At 43.6% G+C, this 16,616-nt stretch overlaps 1 protein-coding gene across 1 annotated transcript in view; it reads right to left on the minus strand.

The window, feature by feature from the left end:
* Positions 1-2,829: 2,829 nt before the first annotated feature.
* Positions 2,830-16,616, minus strand: part of LOC142560218 (neprilysin-1-like) — a 59,059-nt gene continuing 45,272 nt past the window's right edge. The window contains exons 16-21 of the mRNA XM_075672151.1: positions 10,784-10,851; positions 8,631-8,761; positions 8,235-8,300; positions 7,005-7,106; positions 4,257-4,333; positions 2,830-2,964 (exon numbers count right to left, since the gene is read on the minus strand). Of these exons, the coding sequence (XP_075528266.1) occupies positions 2,853-2,964; positions 4,257-4,333; positions 7,005-7,106; positions 8,235-8,300; positions 8,631-8,761; positions 10,784-10,851 (556 nt within the window). The 3' untranslated portion in view covers positions 2,830-2,852. The remainder of the gene's footprint in view (positions 2,965-4,256; positions 4,334-7,004; positions 7,107-8,234; positions 8,301-8,630; positions 8,762-10,783; positions 10,852-16,616) is intronic.

Raw genomic sequence — 16,616 nt, forward strand, 5'->3', positions numbered from 1 at the left:
CGCTAACGTCACGGCTTAATTTCGCGTTGGCTACCATTTTGCCATATGGAGGTGCATGTGCTTGAGCTCAAGAAGCCTCACCTGTTCTTGTGATTAACTTTAGCGCTTGCCTTCAGGCCACAACTTTTTTGAAGGTGCCACAAGTTGACTAAAAGAATCTTGGTTGCTCGTGCACTGCAGGGCCTCCTCGTGGCTCATGCTTCGAACCATGGAGGGACCGACAGGTGGGTGAAGTTGCGCTTCCCTGCTGACGAGGTGAGCACAGTCTTTTCTATTGCTTTGAAGTAATTACGCCCAATAAGAAGAACGAACTGAATATGTTGGTGATAATTAGTGTTTTAAATTTACCACGAGAAAGGACGAACTCAAAGGAATCACAAACCACGAGCACCCTTGTCCGCACACATGCGCTAATCATACTAAATATTCGTGTTTTTTTTTCTTTTCTGAAATAAAAATTTCCTCTTCGATAGGCGCTCATGGTGTGTTCCTTTCCCTTCGCCTTTTCTGGTGCTAAATTTTCAACATAATTACGCACAATGAATTTTTTTGTGTATCAGCTATGCGATATGTGCCTTCGGCTGAGTTTTGTTCTAAAACTCTCCTTTTCTTTATGTCCTGTTCAGATAGTAGGTGAAACAACCGTTGGGAAAATGCACGACAGCTGCCAGTTCAGTGCAGTAGGCTACTGAATTTGGTGTGGGCGCTTTGAAGACATAACCGATTTGTTCCTTACTGCGAAACGCAATTCTAAACTTGTAGACAATGCATTCAAGGACAAAAAAATTCACCAGGAGGGGGAATAAGAACAAGAAAAGAGAGGAAGGCATGGGAGGGTGTTGGGGTAGCGAGAGGTTATGGAGCATTCAGGGGTGTCGTTGGTGGTATGTTTTTGTGGCTTTAGAAGAGACGGTCAGGAGGTCAGCGCGCGAGTAACAAAAAAGGCCCAAAATACAACAGTTGAAAGAATGACTTGAGTAGCGTAGCAGCAACGCGGCGAGTAATATTGAAGGAGTTGAGATGGTGGCAAGAAGTCTGGAGTGCAATGCATGGGGTAGCTGGAAGGCAGCGGAATGGTCTTTCAAAGGGAGTTAGCCCCCAGTAGCTCAACGTAGGTGTAGTCACGGCGGTATAAAGAAGTGGCGATGCCTTTTGTGGATGAGGCGCCGAAAAGGGTATCCTGGCGTCTGGGTCTTCGGAATGTATTGGTGAGGCTGTTTCAAGAAAATGTAATAAAAAACTGATGGGAAAAAACAGGGGGGGGGGCGAAACCGGAACAACAAATAGAAGAGTGACACGAGTAAAAGCGGGCGGGGGCAGGTATACGTGCGGAAAAGGGGTCATACAGTTGATATAAATGCAAAAACATGAGAGTATATTAAATTGAGTAGTAGGCAGGGAAAATTGGAAATAGAGGAATAGGTGTGGTTAAGGAATCAAGGTTAGCTGGTGGCGCAATGTGTTTTGTGCCTTGGTTGATGATATCAGAATTTCAGATTTACGTTACAGCTTTTAAAGATTCTAAGTTGCCATGTGCCAAATTAATTCCCGTCGCGTGTAGGCATATAAACTTGTGTATGAGGTATGATTCCGTATATTTCCTCGCGCGAGGTGAACGGAAATTTGTTTGTAGTATACAGAGCCTTGCTTTAATTTTCGAATATATGACCATGTTCATTGAAGTGGCTGGCTAATGTTTGAGGTAAATCGTGTTTTGTATCAGCGCTGTGACCGTTGAGTCTTGTATGAATTTGCCATCTAGTCTCACCTATGTATTGTTTGCTATAAGCCGCACATTCTAGACAGTAGACTTAGACAGTCACCTGCACACCAATCAAAGTAGTCTTGTTAAATCTTTACATTTTAGATCTTCAGCTACGTCATTCGGGTGTGCTATACTTTCCCATGCTTTACTATCGAATCGCGAGATCACGGGGCAATATTAACATCTGGAATTATTCGGACAATGTGGTTGACCGTTAGTGGACAGATGCAACAAATTCTGAGGTTTTACGCACCAAAGTCACAATATGATTATGGTGGACGTATTAATTTAGACCATGTGGAATTCTTTAACGTACACCTAAAGGAAAATACACGAGTGTTCTGGAATTTAACCCCGATCGAAATGCCTCGTGCATTTTACCTCGAGCTTAGTAGCCCAACTCCATCGCCGTTATGCCACTCCGATGGACCGCGGATGCATCTACAGCACCACCTTTATGGGCAGTGTCTCACGCGGCTTCACCAGCAGTCGCACAGTTTCGACACGTGCGGCATCTCGCATGAGCTACCTTTGGCTGTATGCACGAGATTTATTTATTTATTTATTTATTTATTTATTTATTTATTTATTTATTTATTTATTTATTTATTTCAGTTCCCTCAAGGCCCGGAAGGGCGTTAGAGAGGGGGTGTGTACAATGCAAAAATAGAAACAGATACAGAAGTACAGAGAGGAGATTTCTATACAAAGATATTGATGCTATTACAAAAATAAAACGAAACACGAAAGTACAGAGTGGAAGTGTTTAAACAAAAGTTGCGGTGGTATTGCATCAGGTAGTCAATAAATGCTGATTGGAAAGATGCCATGTCCACAGCTGAGACAAAGGAAAGGGGGAAGGTGGTTCCACTCGATGCAAGTTTTAGGCAGAAATGAGCCGAAGAAAACGTTAGTGCAACAATAGGGGATGGCGACACTAAACTCATGCAGATTGATAAGGCTTTGCGAAAGTTTCCAGTTGTCGTTACCATGTCAGTCTTGAATAGAAAAAATGAAACAATTACGGGACGAAAAAGTGCCATAAAGGCTGTTCGGAGTACAGTAACTTAAGTTTATTGTAATAAAGTCACCACAGCACGCAAGTCTCGTTGCTTTTGGCCTTGAATTGCATCTTCCCCTTCTCTTCGCAGCCAAATACTGAAGTAAATGATTTCATATTCCTCAAGGAGACGTTTATCCTGCAAAACAGAGAAAGAAAAGGGATTTATGACCCGCAAACATGCCCCACAAGCAAATCAGGAGATATCACGAAAACATGATAAATATCTGTCCAGCACGAGTCACTTCACCTTGATCCGTAACCGTCCGACGTTCTTCAAACGATAACTGCCAAAATATTCCTAGCATGTCATCGGTACTCTCTAATAATGGTATTAGCATTATTGTGCGACTTCACGCACTTTTCGGTATGTCTGTAGGTATATAAGCTCTTTGATGCCGACTTGGGTGACAAGGCATTGTGCAACTGGGCATGTATCATGGTGTATGCGCACGAATAGACAACAGAGCTCTGGATATGCGCAACTCGGCATGTGACTCTAGGTATGAGAACACTGTTGGTCACTCCTCCAGACTCAGTAGGTCCCACTAGGTAGGTCCCACTAGGTAGGTCCCACTAGGTAGGTGCGACTTGGTGGGTGCGACTTGGTAGGTGCCGGCGTAGACAAGCGGAACAAGATGCACGAAGCGAAGTCGGCAAGAAAAAAAATTGAAGTAGTCAGCTGCGTAAAAAGTGAAAAAGTCGCCAACAAAAGCCGCCGAGTGTGGAGAAAGAAGTGAATAGAATGAGCGAGGAGCGTGCATTCGTATTTGTGCTTTCCTATTGTTCAGTTCGACACTCAACCTACGTGTATGTCTTAAAACAAGTATTTACTGAATGCATCAGCTGCAGCATTTGCATTCGAGAACGTTTTATACTGCCATTAGCGAATCTCGGGCAGGGAAAAGAGGTATATTTTATTCAAACTTGTGAGACCTTACTCGTAAGATTGGAAGGTAAAGCCTGTGATCCAGTTGTTCTTTGTTTTATTGGCAGGAGGGGGGTCTTCTTATTGTGTCACTTTGGTCAACCGAGAACTTCTGGAACTGCTGTCATTGTGTCCGCAATCAATTTTTGCTTACATGTAAGAAAGAACTTTTACATCAAGCCGGTGCGAGTGTGTCCCTGAATAGCTAGCTGGGGTTTTGGACCTTAGATTTCTGCGTGGATCTTATCGAAAATCTGCGAAAATAGCTTTAGTTACGGAGAAAAAGATGTGAAATAAACGAAGTCAAACTATAACAGCTTTGACGTTTCTAACGTTATTTTCTTTTTATATTGAAGTCGAAGTAAACGTTACATGTGTGCCAGCGTAAAGTTTACAAGACGGCACATCTCTAATAGACTAATCCTCCTTTATAGCACTTTCATTTTCAATGTTTTATTATTAAGGAAATATGAGTGTAAAGAAAGAGCGTAATAAAAAGTCACCTTTGCCGCCGCGGGCTGTGAGGGTCGTATTCTATTTGCAAACGCAGTGCGTCCGGACGTAAGCTGCCGCACCAGACCTGCAAGGCCAATGCATTTGTTGTCAGTATAATGCGCTGCTGTTGTAAATGCTATTATTTTTATGTGAAGGAGGGTAGGGAAGGGGAGCATACATATAACCAAGTGGCTGGCTTCTGAATGATAACAGCATTCGTTAGTGTCCACGAGTAGAAAGACACTTTGGATTGACCTTTCACGCCCTTTGAGTTTTCAGTTCTGTACCACATAGTCACCGATCGAAAGTGTTTGGCATTGGAAACAAACTCAAAGTGAAAAGTCCTCGTGCAACTGCTTTATGACACAGCCATAGCGCTCAGTTCATTTAAGGATTTTTTTTAAATTCATTTATGATACCCTCAAGGTACAGTGTACATTACAGAGGGGAGGCGCATAAGTAAAAAAGAAAAAGAAATGGTAACAGCAATTATACCACTACAATGCAAAACAAAACAGACACTTAAAGATAAACACGAAGAGTAAAGGAACTCAACAGGCACATGCCAAAATAAATATCTAAATATAAGCGTATCATAATACAAATCACAACATTGACTTGTTAGGGCATAATCCCAATATTATGTTTTCTAATGTGGTCCTAAAAAGGACCGGAGCTGTTATAGCCACTAACGATGGTGACAAGTTATTGCATTCTTTGCATGTTTCAAGGAAAAATTAATGCGAGCACGTGACTGCGTTACAAAGCGGTATGGTGACTTTATTTATTTCAATCTTAGCGCCTTTCACTTAGTTTCAGCTATCTGTTGTAACTTTTTTTTAGCAAGAATAACATGGACAAATAATTAAATCTAGACAAATCTTCATCGTTAACAAGAACCAGGAAGCTTAACGAGAGCAACATTTCGGGCAAGTTGGTAATTCATTACTCAAGTATTATTGCGCAGCAAGACATGGACGTAAGAGAAGCGCTTGGAGTGTGTTCTTCTCTTACGTCCCTGTCTTTTGTTGAGCAATAATACTTGAGTAACAGAAATCAACATAGCATTTCTTCAAATGATAATCTCTGGCTTTCACGTAAACTTGAAGCAGAACGGAAGCACAGCGGAAGATGTGAAGAGGTGCTAATGCAAGATATTAAGTCGTTCATAGCAAGCGGGGCATTGTCACAAGTACTGCTTGTGAACGGGCATGGGACACGTCCATATGTCCCGTCCACTTTCTGACTTTGCGCTTTCGTTTCTTCTGGTTCAATTTAATGGTTTAAAGCGAAGCCCAATTGGCTATTCCCTCAGCTTTGTCGGTGCTGGCTACTGGCTGTGGGCTACTGCTGTCTTGTCGAGTATAGAAAAGCTTGGGCCACTCGGCATGTGTCATTGGGTATGTACCCGAATAGACAACTTGGGGTATTAGGTATGTGAAACTGGGCTTGTAGCAGAGGGTATGTGAACATTCTTGGAAAATCCCCTAGAAACGGCGTATGCCACTGGGCAGGTATTCGTTGTCTCAAACAAAATAAGAAACATGAATTCTGCTACGGAGAACGGAAGAAGGCAAGAAATGCAGCCGAGTGCGCATAAACAAGTACAGGAAAGAAAAAGGAACCAGAGCGGGAATTCAGCGAGCTGCATTGAGTGACGTCAAAGGGGCGAAGTTGAGATGTGTTTTCTTTTTTTTTTAAGTCTAAGCAAACTTCGCGAGTCTGCGTTGGATCTGCCGATTTTCTTTTATAAATCATGACAATCAATGACCTCTTTCACATTCATTGAAACATTTCACAGCGATTTATAATTGCGCCTCTCCTGCGTCGACTGATTCCATCGTATGGTTGGAAATTTCCTCGTCCTATCACGCAGCTTAATCTCATACTGATGTCTTTCTGTGTTACGCTTGCTATTTTCTGTTCCGTTGCAATTTGCGCCGTCCTTTTTTTGTATGGGGCATATTAACTGATCAAACAGGTAGCCTTGACGAACCACACATGCTCTCACTATCTATGATTACGTTTAACGTGTGTTACAAATGAGCGAGACAGCCTCATTCCTCTCAAACGTGTTTAATGGTGTAGCAGCTGGTAGCAGCTACAAATTCATCGTACAGCTGACGACGGGCCAGCCTCTGACGACGACGACGAAGTGCCTCCTCTAGATCGCGAAACGCGGGAAACATCCACCTGGTCATGGTCAGAAAAGTGGACGCTGAGAGGACATGGCACCTTGATTGTTCAGCTCCTTTCAGGCGACGCAGTGCAGACCACTGGAGCTAGAAGGTTGGCTATTCTCGTCCTCTATACAGCTGATTTATTTGTGGCCCACCTCCTTCATTCCTACTTTCAACGCCACAACGCCTTGCCTAATAGTACTTGCTGATGGAGGGCGAACGCGAAATACTTGAAAATGGTCACTGATGCACATAGTGTCCGCGTATCTCAAGGTATCCTATATACATATGAACATGTACTGTAATGAGACTCTTTCGGATGGCGCCAGAAAAGAACGCAGCAAAACCCTTCGCTTCCTGTCTTCACTTTCGACACTCCACTAGCCATCCATTCATACTTCTTATAAGGAAACAAAAACCTTTTCATAAGGAATGTCGGTAGAAGCGGCTGGCATCATGCTGGTGGTATTTGGTGACCGATTCGCCACTCTCTCGGTTGCGTCATGTTGCGCCTATACTTACAGCGTTGTTGATCTGTTGTGCTTTAGTCACAAGCAGAGGTTAAATTCAGCTTACGAAAGCACTTGAGATGAAAAACAGCTGCTTCGAGGAGTATCGTTCCAGTCCTGGAAGGCGCACGTCCGGTATCTTGAAGGCCTTCAAATGCACGTCAAGTGTCTGAGAAAGAAAAGGGCACAGAGAGACACAAATGAGTTATGCGGCTGCTATTTTTTTAATGAAACTTTCCTCATCACCCTCCTCATATTTGTAAGCCGACTGCTCGCTCAATGAAGAACGATAGCCTTTTCCACATATTTGAAATTACTGCTGTCCTGAATCAGGCAAAAGTTATTTTATGACTTCAAATTTCCTGTTTTCTTCAGCTAATATATTTTTGTGGACTGTGTTAACTGCCTTTCTGTGTCATGCTTTTGCCTGTGGCATAATTTCAACGTCACTGAATGACGGAATGCAAAGATGGCGTTTTTTTTCACTAACAATAGTGACTGTTTGGCTACTTAGTTTGCACATTATCTGAACGTTCTTCTTAGCAATGGATAGCCAAATATTTTCTCAACCTAAGAGGTAGGCAAAAGGGAAACCCGAAACACAGTCACGTCTCTGCTTTTAGGTGGCAAAGTAAGCCCTTTCGAAGGATGGTCGACATTGCAATGATCAACACTTATCTAACAAGGTATGTCACTAGAGCCATGGATTCGACTAGTGTAGCTGCCTTCGCCAGGGCAACGACAATAACTGAAAAAGACGTGCTGAGCACGACGTCGCGGGATCGAATCCTGTCCACGGCGGCCGCATTCCTATGGGGGCGAAATGCGAAAATACCTGTGCGCTTAGATTTAGGTGCACGTTAAAGAACCCCAGTTGGTCGAAATTTCCGGATTCCTCCACTACGGAGTGCCTCATAATCAAAATGTGGTTTTGGCACGTAAAACTCCATAATTTAATTAACTGACGAAGACAAGCCCACTTATCTATACGTACGTTGGCTGCAGCGACGCTGTTTGTTCGATCACTGTTGATAATTTATGTTGGCGGTAATTGCGTCATCCTCTCTTTTAGTTACCATCAAGACTGTCTTATGCAACTCCATAATTCGCATGCGCAGTCTTTTGCAATTTTTAACACAACTGTGATTTTAATCACACGTGTCGTTGGGCTGCGTCCCGAGAAATCCTGTCAAGGGAGCGCTTAGGTTCACACGGCGTCCTGTGTGCAGCTTTCGCTGTTGGCATTTTGTGCGCGATAACTAGACCACAACCAGTCATGTGCACAAGTCGTACGCACCCTAAAAGCCATTCGAAATCCTCCGTTGTCGGCCATGTTCTCGCCCAACGTATTCACACCATTCAACTGAAAGTAAACCAGAAAATTTCGGTTATACGTCGAAAAAAAAAAAGCTTTCTGTGAACTGGTTTTCGTGGCTAGAATGTGAAAACTTGTAGCTGGTTTGAGCCAGTATATTGCGAGTAAGGGCTTTCGGCTAGCCCCTGCTTGTACCAGAATGAATCTTTCTCGAAGGTTCGATCGTGAGAAAGAACGCTTAAAACGTCTTCCCCAAATATCCACATGAAACGACCAGGTGTGTGCAACACTTTTTAGTACACTATTGGGAAAACACTCAATGCAATAAAGAAGGCAAATTTCAAGTGTAGTTGACAAAATTCTCTATTTGGCACCCACCGTTCTATTGGCCAGTCCACTGAACACGGAGCTGTATTGGCGAACAAAGCATTCTGCCTTCTTTTCGAACTGCTTTTCTGTCGAATTGGACCACCAGTCTCTCAACCGTCCGTCCTCATCGAACTTCTTGCCTGCAAGATTAAGTGAGAACTCTTGGATATGAAATAGTATTTAGAAATACCTTACACAATGAGTCTTATAATACATCTACGTGTACGATCCTGTAAAAAAAAAAGACATGAAGAATCTGTTTGTAAAGAGGGTAACAGGCATGTGCTGCCACGTAGAACCGCGATAGCACTGTCGCTTTTGCGCGCATGCTGCTAAACGATAACCAATTATTTTGAAGTCGCATGTAACTATTATATGGCAAGCAAAAATTATTTATTACATATTCTCTTTCACATGACAATAGACAGAACACATTAACCAATATTCTCTCAAATACAGAAAAATTGTTCCTGGTTACGACGCCAACACTGCCCACAGATATTCAACCTAGCTGGCGTGCAAAACCTGAATAATTTCACACGTATTCGTATAGAGGCATTTTTACTCGACCTACATTTTCGGCATAAACAGCTGACTACTCATATGCTCAGGGCTGTAGAACGTGTGCGTTGGTTCGTGAAATGAATCCTCGTAGCAGCGGTTCCAGTGAACCGACATTTATATTCGCTTTCTATTTAGTGCGACTGTAGTTAATAGCTCGAAACTTGGTTTCCTTCGACCGTAGATCTGTTCATTTGGTTACTCTAATGAAAGCCGTTGTCCTTATCGACGATTTAGTGTTGTTGTCAGACCACCTCACCATCTTTAACTTCACCGTATGCCCATAGCAAGTAAAAAAAAAGATTTTCCACCATCACCACTGTGCTGCTTGCACCGCAGAACAATCCTAGCCACAAAAAGCACCTTATATAAAATAGCATTCTGACGCACATAGTGGTGCCAGTGAGAATATCTCTGTTCTGCGTAATTAGGAAATCAATTCATACATATGATCGGCATGTACTGTGCATCTTTTTAAGCACACAAAGCTGGTAGTATAACGGCATATTTAACCGTTCCGTAGTTGAAGAACAACTGAGCTGCTGCAAGAAATGAAATCGTACAGACGAACGTGAACAAAACACGTGGAGGGTGGCTGCGCAAAAGAAAGCTTTGGCTGCCAGAGTTCCTGAGATTTGAAGTCCTGTCACTGCGACAATGTGCATTGAGGAGCCAGACGCGCTAACCATTGCGCAGTCACGCAATTGTACAATATTTTTGTCCAAGCAATTGCTTTCAACACGAACACTTAAGCGGTGGCGTTTGTTCATGTATTTCGGAGATCACAACAAACACTAGTGTAGCATCGCGTAGAAATCGTTCTGCAAGTGGTGACGGTGTGTTGGTGTCTGATACTCCATCATCATAGTTTGAAAACAGCCTCGATGCGGACGATGAGGCGCGAATGACATTGATAATGATGAGCCTTGATCATGGCGCATGCCTATAATTTAGTATGCCCCAAAAACCATGCTGATTTGCTGAGAACAACGCCGACAGTGTCACTGCCAGTGCCGACATCGCAGTGACAGCGCCACGATTTCTTGTATATCATGACTCGCATATTACACGGTGGCCAAGTGTTCCATGCATCAGCACTACAAAAATACAAGGGAAAGAAGTTTATCCTTTCGTTCAAATTTCCCAACTGGTACAGAATCATTTTATTCAAGTATTATATATATTATATATTATACACTACTTAATATTATAGAAACTATAATTTCTGTAAGAATGTTCTTGTCTTCTCTCACTCTCCATGCACTAGTTTGCGCCTACATTTGACGTATGTGCATCCACATGTTGAGAAAGTAATCGTAGCGAACATCACACCGTCTACTGAGTTGTTACCGACGGCTCAAACATTAAGCGCGCCGAAAATTGACAGCCGCAGCACAGGACAATATCCTTTTCCTAAATCTTTCGCAAACACTCCACAGCGGAGGGATGTTCTTTTTTATCGTGTTCGCTACATGTTCTCAAGTTATACATACCGCTCACTGACCACATCTCGATCTTGCGCCAGAAAAACCAACATAACCTGTGCGTTGCTGTTGTTTTCTCTTATTGTTAATTATGAGCCTGACAATCACAACACTTACCTGTGTTGTCGAAGCCATGAATCATTTCGTGGCCGATGACGGTGCCGATCGCCCCGTAGTTAACCGACCTAGCAACAAATTTTCATTGGCAATTTACTCCAGCAGCCAAACGGGCGCGCAAGGACACATGCATTGATGTAATTACGAAACTGCAAATCCTCCTGTATACGATCTACAAATTTGTTGACTGCTCTACTGCAGAAGTGATTTTTCTCGAGGCCACCCGCAATTTCGTTTCACGCAAACTGGGCCGTCAAATAATGTGGCTTAAAACAAAACAGCTCACGCATATCAACATGGTACATCTCTACTACTCCCGCAGACTCCCTCTACTACTCCCGGTTGCCGACTCTACTCTCTACGGAACCGCGCAACGGAACAACAAGCGCTACCTGAATGTACTCACTTCAACAAATGCACACCTCTAAGCGCATCATCGCTTTAAGAAAGGGAATTCATACTTCCAAACCTATTTGTGACTACTTTCACAACTCAGCGGCGATATAGATACTGCTTTAACCTAATTTTCTCCAAAAATCAAATAGTCCTCTTTTTTTCGTGCTGATTCTAAACTTGTACAAAACATGTCCGACTGCCATACTGCTACTGAGCTTGTCACTTGCAAACGCCTTGACTGTATTTTTGCTCCCGCAGCTAATGCGAGCCCCGATGGACCGCCGTGGTGGCGTGATGGCGATGGTGTTGTGCTACTTAGCCTGAGGGTGCAGGACCGAACCCGGCCGCGGCGGCCGCATTTCGATGGGACTGTTAAATGCAAAAACGCCATTGGGCCTCAATTTAGTCCGCTTGAAAGAATTCAAGGTAGTTAAAGTTAATCCGGAGTCCCCCACGACGTCGTGTCTCATAATGATATCGTGGTATATAAGTCACATAATAAGAAATAAATTGCCTCAGTAAGGTTGGCCTACGTTTCGATAGGTGGACCTAGGTGTGCCAAAAATGGATCCACCTATCGAAACGTAGGCCAGCGTTACTGAGGCACTTTATCCCTGCTTATGTAGCAACAGTGTGCTAACTACATCTGTCGGCCCCCTTCTTGATTTTGGATCAAAATGGTATCGTGGTTTGGGCACGTAAAACACCTGAATTTAAGTTTAGTTTAACACTCTATAGCACGCCACTCATTCTGCTGCTCATGAAAGATGTAAGAAGGCAGCAGGTTAAAGATGGTGTAATTGGAAGACTGTAGCTACGCTTCAGCATAAGGAAGAAGAACGTGCTCAATGCGTGTTCGGGCTCAGTGTGACGGGTGCCCGAATGCCAAAGTAAAGTGCTGCAAAAGGTTTAGTGTAGCTGACTAGCGTACGCAAGGGACGTTAGAATTCAGGGTGGGAATCTCAGTCTGCCTGCCAGAATGTCGGTATATATGAAATGAATCAACACACGCATGTCGAAGTGTAAGAAAAAGCTTTTGTGCTGACAGATTCGAGGTTCATAATGCAATGCTGCAAATGAAAATATATGAAGTTCAGGGCCACTGTGCTTGTGTTGTGGTTGCACTGGCTATTGCGTTGGAAAAGTTGTGGTTTGGCCCAAAATGTGAAGCGATGGTAGCGCTAGCCGTCTCAGTAGGCAAAAGTGAGTATTCGAAGAAAGCTTCACTTTGAAATGTTATCACCAAAACAGGGCATGTTCTTTGGCTCGGGCTGGACGGAAAGCCCCTACTGGACTCTTCCCGCGGTTCTCGAAAAGATATTTCGGATTTATTCGCGCTATGCTGGCGTACAGCGTATATGTACAACTAGACACTATGTAACATTTACCCTGAATTTAACGTATCGCAATGAAATTAGTTGCAGTGAAAGTGTCCTAGGGCGCTATAACGTAAAACTATTCCAAACTTTTCTATTCCAATTCTGATATCAGCCATCCACGATTGGTCAAAAACTTTTTTCGACCACCCCCACTTCACCTGTCTGTCACGCGACGTCACGAAAACCGCGATACCTCCCCATCTGATGTTATGCGTACAGACTGATTATGCATGATTTGACAGAAAAAAGAAAAACAGATGTTTCTGATTCGACCCCTTTTCGCCACTAGCCCTCGGCTATTGGTAGAAAGTTTTCGGGCTGCACCCACTTCACCTGCCTGTCACGCGACGTCACAAAACCGCAAAAACTCCCCGCGTCAAAGTGACGTGTACGCGATAAAGATGCATTAATATGCCGAACAAAACTGAATTTGCTTCGGAATAGCCGCATGCTGCCCCGTTCCGAAAGGAATAGAAGATGGCTGCCGCCAATCACTCAGACGCTGGCTACTCGCACCTGCCGGAGAGCATGGGTGTATTTGCGTATAATAACGCTTCTTGCGTGGCCGTGTAACGTTTTCGAGCACTTTCGGCACGTTTACCCCCTCATTCTGCCAACTCTTCTTTGCTGAGGGTCCGTTTTAGCGTCATTCTTGAGCTTCCGTTGCATGCCGCCGCGATTTTCGACCAGCCACCGCAAGCTAAGTAAGGGAAAGCCGATTAATCGTAGCCGCCGGCACCACCCTCTTCATCCGGTTATCGACTTTGAGTGCAGTGGCTCGGCCCCATCGAATCCCTTTCCACTTGAGCCTTCCGCCCGCCTCTTGTCAGCCAATTAGATACGACAAGCCGCTCAGTGTAGGCAACGTTATTCGTTTTTCAAGCAAACAAAAGTGACCTCCTATGAACGAGGAGATCGTTTGATTGGTCTGTTTAGACAACCCTGCAGGTGACCGCCCGGTGCTTGCGTTGGTGGTTACGCAAATTTGACGTCAGGAGATTGGAATAGAAACATATTGGAATAGTTTTACGTTATAGGGCCCCTACTTTGTTGTTGCTGCTGCAATAGTTTCCACAGGCTTACGGTATATTCCACTTCTCGCCTTGTTCATGTGCCACATCTCAGTCCGCATATCTCACGCACGCTCCCAATCCGAGTTAGAGAGCCATCACGAGAGCAGAGCACGCATCGCGGTCTTGGAGAAGCTAGACAATGTAAGCGCAAAAGTGCAGTCGCCACATATTTCCGATGTACAAAATACCTCTGAATAAAACGCAATTGGCGCTGGCTGAGCGACCTGAAGAAAACAAAAGCGAATGCAATTCCAATGTGTTCTAACGCATAGCGCTTCTTACAAAAATTACAACTCTGGCGCTACGATAGTTCAGCTAATTTGGGAATGATTGAAATAGTACATTGATTTCATCATGCTTGTCCCTCGAGGCACTTTCCTGGCGTTATTTATTGCTATTGATCTTTCGAATCTTCCACGGCATCCTAGTTTTCTAAGCGTATTACGAGGCTAACTTTGTACATGTGCATTCGCATAATGATTGTGAATTTTCGCCTTTAAAATGCTAATACTTCTTTTTTTCAATTGGAAGGTGCTATATTTTCAAAGCGACAAATATCGTTGAAGCCAGATGAAGTTAAAGTAAATCCGTGTATTTACCTATCCTTTTCATGTGGGCTATACGCCATACTTGTAGCTTCCGTGCACACTAGCGCCAAAATTTCCTTTAATAATTTTAGTAGGGAACTCTATGCGTAAACAGGCTTTTTTGGACGTGTCTCGCGTCAGGATTAAAGTGCACACATCACAGCCAAAAGTCAAACAGATGGCGCTCCAGACTGGAAATCAACAGGATAGCTTTTAAAGTAATAGATGAAAAAAAAACACCGACGCTGAAGTACATGTGATGGCAGCGTCCTTGGATCCGTGCTTGATTTCACGAACCACTCTAATGAGATGTTAAAGTGCCCTGAGTCAGAGGCGAGTGTCTGAATTTGAGCAGCGGAATTAATCATGACCGCCCCGTTTCGACTGGTCGAATAGGAATCACCCGGTGAGGGCGCTCGAGAGCGATTCTCATATTCTTATTTCACTTCGTGCTGACGAGGCCTTCGCTTCACAAAAAAACTAGCGAAATGAGGCAGCCATCTTCTTTTGACTAACCGGTTATGTATCGCCTAAATATTATTGGTTCCTCAAGTGAATGACATGAAGCTTTACAGTGTTAAAGAAAAGAGTTATTGCTTTTAACTAACAAAGAAATTATCGCCGCTTAAACCATCGCACATTACTCTGAAAGTTGACGATAGCTTTCTTCTCCTACCATGGTTTTTTGATCCACTATAAACCATTTTATTTACCGACTTCACATCAACAGACACACTCAGACGAAACACCGCCAACAATCTGGATACCAGCCATGAGGCCACTCTGACAGTATATCTTAATGTAATGTCTTTCTCAACTTCGAAGCCAACCCCAACCCCAAACCCTATGTCCCTCTCGCAGTATATCGCTATAATGTCCGACCCAAGCTGCCTGTCAACCTCAGCTCCCAAACCAAATGTCAAACATGATCCGGCACACGCACTTGTTGACGCCTTGTGAACCTGTTGGCTCTCTGATGCTATGCTATTCTCTGCCCACCTTCTCACTTGTGCTCTTAATGCATAAACATTGTTTGGCGAGGATCCCAGCAAAATCCGTCTGTCACGCGAGGAGTGTAATGCCTTGCATCTGCACAAAAATGCGTAATTTGCAAAGCTAAGCGATTTAATCGATAGAATAATGTAAATGTAGATGGTTGGTGCACGTGATAATAGCATAACTATTATTAATGTTTCCTCAGTTGTCATTGACTATGTTGTCCTGCTGATATTAGTCTTGCTCTCTTCTTTTCTGACCTTTCTGCTTATGTATGTTTTCTTTTCGAAGTCTCTCCTTTCTGTACCAGAGTATCTCTGAAATGTCCCCCCTCCCTGAGACAACGCGCTTGTGGCGCTGCAGGTATTCGCATAAATAAATATAAATAAATAAATGATCATTGCCACCGAAAATGCCACCCAAACGCGAACAGGCTGGTCAAAGCCTCAGTCGCCTTAATAATAATAGTGTAAACAGAAGATGAGCGGATGGGTAAAGGAGGATAATATAAGACTATAAAGGCGCTACAGATGTTACGAGAATTGTCTACTATTTCGTAAACGTTGCTTGGCACGGCAGTAACTTCAATTTTGCCTGCTTGCTTTTCCTAGCTTATGACTATCTACCCGTTGCTTTTCCCGGTGCAAAAGGATGCTTACGCATTAATAAACAATTCTAGGAATTTATGTCGCATTTCTGTAGCCTTATATAATCCTCTATCACACATCCTGCAAACCTCTCTGTATCCATTTCTATGATTACTATTATTGTAGAGAAGGATTGGAATGATATAGTGGGTCGTCCTCTTCAGCGCTTTTTCTCGTGAATTCAGCTCGCGCTGGGAGCCCGTGCTTTGCCCTACCGGTCGGTCCCAAACGATAGGGACTGATAAGCGCATTTACAAGTGGCGGAGGGTGCTTCGGCCTACAACGTCAACCGTGATACTTCGATCCCGCGCCCATCGCTCTACCATGCCTGAAGCCGCATACCAGCAAACTGTTACTAATATTGCTAACACTAATATCATTATTAGTATTTAATTTAAAAACATAAATTCGTTTGAGAGGAAAGGTAAAGCAAGGGTCAGGCTGGAAACTGTCATCGGAAGGAGAGCAACGCCTGCCTGCCCTTCAGACGAAAAGAGACAGAGACATAGAAATGGAAGGTTAGAAGGAGGGAAGGAAACAGAGAAGAAAGAGCAAGGTGGCAGATCTCAAAGAATAAAGCAGTACACAGACACATAGTACAGGTCTCACACATTAAGGTCGATCAGTATGAATCACGCCGCTAAAGGAGTGTTTAAAATAGAAGACCTAATGTACGAGGTTTTGTGGTGTGAAAACAAAACGAAAAAGGCTACAGTCTCTATAATGAGAAAGACCGGCCATTCAAAGTGGGTGAA

This window comes from Dermacentor variabilis, chromosome 10 (genome assembly GCF_050947875.1).
Source record: "Dermacentor variabilis isolate Ectoservices chromosome 10, ASM5094787v1, whole genome shotgun sequence".
NCBI classification, from domain to species: domain Eukaryota; kingdom Metazoa; phylum Arthropoda; class Arachnida; order Ixodida; family Ixodidae; genus Dermacentor; species Dermacentor variabilis.